The sequence below is a fragment of the Alligator sinensis genome, unplaced genomic scaffold, assembly GCF_000455745.1.
Source record: "Alligator sinensis unplaced genomic scaffold, ASM45574v1 scaffold1354_1, whole genome shotgun sequence".
Taxonomy (NCBI): Eukaryota; Metazoa; Chordata; order Crocodylia; family Alligatoridae; genus Alligator; species Alligator sinensis.
In genome coordinates, this window is record NW_005842344.1 from 1,040,424 (window position 1) to 1,043,364 (window position 2,941).

The following is a 2,941-nucleotide window of genomic DNA, read 5'->3' on the forward strand; positions in this document are numbered from 1 at the left end:
AGTAGTAACAGGAGCAGGCGCACGTTTCAGACAACATCATTTTCAGACCGACGAGGGCCCTGTGGTCTACAGCAGGCTGGACTGGGTGGCTGTCACCCGGCTGCCCGATTGTCAGAGCTACGGGCAGAAAGTCTGCTGCTATGACAAGTCCTTCTGGGAGAGGCAACGGGGTGCGAGGGGGCAGTGGTCAGGGCTGGGCACCTTGGGCAGCACCTCCTGGGAGGTGGATGCGGCCGGTCACCGGATTCCCAGCTCGGCTGTCCAGTGGAGATGTGCATCCAGGGGCCAGGGAGCGGGCGGGATGTGCCCGGTGGCACGGGCAGCCGAGCAACACAGCTGGCCCAAGAGAGCGAGGCCCCACGACGCGACCCTGGGTCTGGGGCAGGGAACGGGCAGCCACCGCGGCCTGGGCGCTCTCATGCCTACGCGACAAGGGCGGGAGCAGCCCGGAGCCGAAGCGACAGCTTCAGCCCCCACCCAAACCCCTCATATGCGTGGTGCCCACCAGCGGGGTGCACCGCTCCTGGCCCCGGCCCAGCCCCCACTCGCCCGGGTGGCAGCGCTCAGCCACCAGCGCTTCGCAGCGGCTCGGCAGCCGCACCAGGTTCAGCTCCAGATGTGTCCTGCCATCGCCGCGGGGCCCGGCTGCGCTGGCCGCGGGCCCCGGCTGCGCTGGACCCAGCCGCATGTCACTGGCGAGCTGCCATCTTTCCGCTGTGGGGTGGGGCCTGCGGGGACCCCGGCCCAGTGCCCCGCCCCAGGCCCAGACCCCTGTCTCCACACAACGGCCTGCCATGCGGGCAGGCGGAGGGGTCCGAGCCCCTGCCCCGTGGAAACCCCCCGCCCCAGCCCCTGCCTGCACGTGGCGGGAGGGGCAGAGCGACGGGGACCCGCTTGCACTCGGCACCAAGCGTTCCCCGGGGAAAAGGCCGGCACTGGCACAGCAGCATGAGTGAGCACGACCGCACATGACCGGGTTTAAAAAGTGCAATGTATTCATCAACAAGTCGATATACTTCTGGCCTCAGTGAAGGCCATTACAACATCAGAAAGTCCGCAAACCGCCAAGGAAGCTGTCGTAGAAACATAACCGGCGCAGAGCAAGGCCCCAGGTTCCCCCGCTCCCCTCTGGTCCTACCAGGGCCCACAGGGCCACACTTTCCTCCGACAGGCTCAGTTCCATGCACTTTACTTAAAGCAGATTTAAGATCCTACTTCTTTTGCAGTTCCTTTTAATTTAGATGTCTTACAAAGAGCAGAATATCGTTTGCTATGAACAGCTCCGCTCGACCTGGGCCTGCTGCGAAGGGCCCGGCCGGCAGCTCCCCAACCACAAGGACACGTGCGCACCTTCACGGCCCTCGAGGGATGGCGCCGGAGCTGCAGTCAACCTTCAACATAAGGATCGGGCGTCTGAAATATTTCACTCGGGCATAGGTGGCACATGCGAGTAAGGGTCTGAAAACCGCCGCTTCACTTTTGCTGTTGGTTCATATTCATCCACAGATTCCTGAGCCTGGGCCACAGCCGACCCTTGTGCAATGTACACGGAGTGGATCTTATCAGGTCGCCTTGCTGGCCGCTCCCTCCGTCTCACCATGAGTCGAGACACATCCGTAACTGAAGTCCTGCCCTGGGATTCTGTCAGCTTGAGGATCCCAGGAGGAAGTCTTATATTTGCTGTTGGCATCACTGGATTTCGGCGTGGTAGTTTCATGCTGAGCAGCATCGAAGATGATCTGTGTCTTGTAGCCAAGGAGGCAGGAGAGGAGTGTGCGGAGGCCAATGGAAGAGAAACACCAGGCGCTCTGCTAGAGTCTCTGTTGAGCACGCCGAGGCTCTGGTCACGGCTCTGGAATCCAGACGGAGCAGCTCCTTCAGAGAAAGGACAAGACACTTTGATGGTAAGACGCACGGTTTTAACACACAAATGGAGACTATCAGTTTTAAGCAGATGTCAGGCTGCAGGACAGGGGTAAGGGGATGTAGAAGATAAGAAAGCACGTACTACCTTAATACTGACCTTCGGCATCCAGCCTCCCTGCTCGGTCGCCCAGCAGGCTTTCCGTGCTTGCCGAGGTCTCTGAGTCCACGTTTTCCTCATCAGAGCATCGCTGGTCAAGCTCAGGTAATCGGTAAGTTATGTCTTCCCTGCAAACATGCACACTGTAGCACTCCAGAAGGGCAAAGACTTTCAATATGTACCAAACCCACTGACATGAACAACTAAATCTCCACCTTAACAACCTATATTTCAAAGTATTTGTCTTTACCTGTTAACCTCTTACTTTCTCTTTCCAACTTCCTAAAGACTTGACTAAATAATTAAGTCATTTTGATATTGCCCTACAACATTAAAGCAGCGTGTTATGCTACCTCTTAAGGCACAAGGAACAAGCTGCAGAGCTAAACGGATTTAATCAGGAATGGAAAACTGGGACTCACTTTTCCTCCTTAATTGATTGGATGCGTTCAATCAAAATCTCCTTTTCTCGCTTCTCAGCATCAGATGCTTCCTCTTCCTCCTGAAGTGAGCCCAGCTCAGGAAAATTATTGTCGTCATTTCCCTTAGGCTGGGGGCTTTTATTCTGTAAGAGATAACCGCGTCATATTTCTTGATCAGGCGCAAGATAAAGCTACGCTCTACTCCGGATAGTGCATTGGGTCTAAAAGGCAGAGGGCGGGGGAGACGGCACGTGAAGGACTCCAACAGAAGTGGAAAAGAGTTCTTAGTTACCCATTCCAGACACAGATTTGGATAGGGCAAAGAGTAGTTGAATTTCTCATGAAACATTTATTCACCGGATTTGTTTCAGCATCCTCTATTAGAAACTCAATTTGCCCTCATTTACTGGTATTTCGTTTTGAGAGTCAATTAAAACCAATATGAACCATTTAGAACTTCTGACAAGCAGGGAAACAGCTGTACATGCAGGTAGGG

The 2,941-nt window shown here is 55.5% G+C and overlaps 1 protein-coding gene and 1 long non-coding RNA gene across 10 annotated transcripts in view; one reads left to right on the forward strand and one right to left on the reverse strand.

Annotated features, from left to right (window-relative positions):
* Positions 1-972: 972 nt before the first annotated feature.
* Positions 973-2,941, reverse strand: part of MYO9B (myosin IXB) — a 55,062-nt gene continuing 53,093 nt past the window's right edge. For 6 of the 8 annotated variants that reach the window (XM_025210304.1, XM_014522366.2, XM_006028851.3 and 3 more), the window contains 3 exons: positions 2,446-2,588; positions 2,024-2,151; positions 973-1,875 (listed from right to left, as the gene is read on the reverse strand). In XM_025210304.1, coding sequence (XP_025066089.1) covers positions 1,424-1,875; positions 2,024-2,151; positions 2,446-2,588 — 723 coding nt within the window. In that variant the 3' untranslated portion in view covers positions 973-1,423. Of the gene's footprint in view, positions 1,876-2,011; positions 2,152-2,445; positions 2,589-2,941 lie in introns of those variants that run through there. The other 2 variants (XM_014522367.2, XR_003095295.1) reach the window with 2 other exon arrangements.
* LOC112551129 overlaps positions 1,774-2,941 on the forward strand; it is a 13,462-nt gene continuing 12,294 nt past the window's right edge. The window contains exon 1 of one of the 2 annotated variants that reach the window (XR_003095298.1): positions 1,774-1,904. This is a non-coding gene — a long non-coding RNA (uncharacterized LOC112551129). Of the gene's footprint in view, positions 1,905-2,000; positions 2,136-2,941 lie in introns of those variants that run through there. The other variant, XR_003095297.1, reaches the window with a different exon arrangement.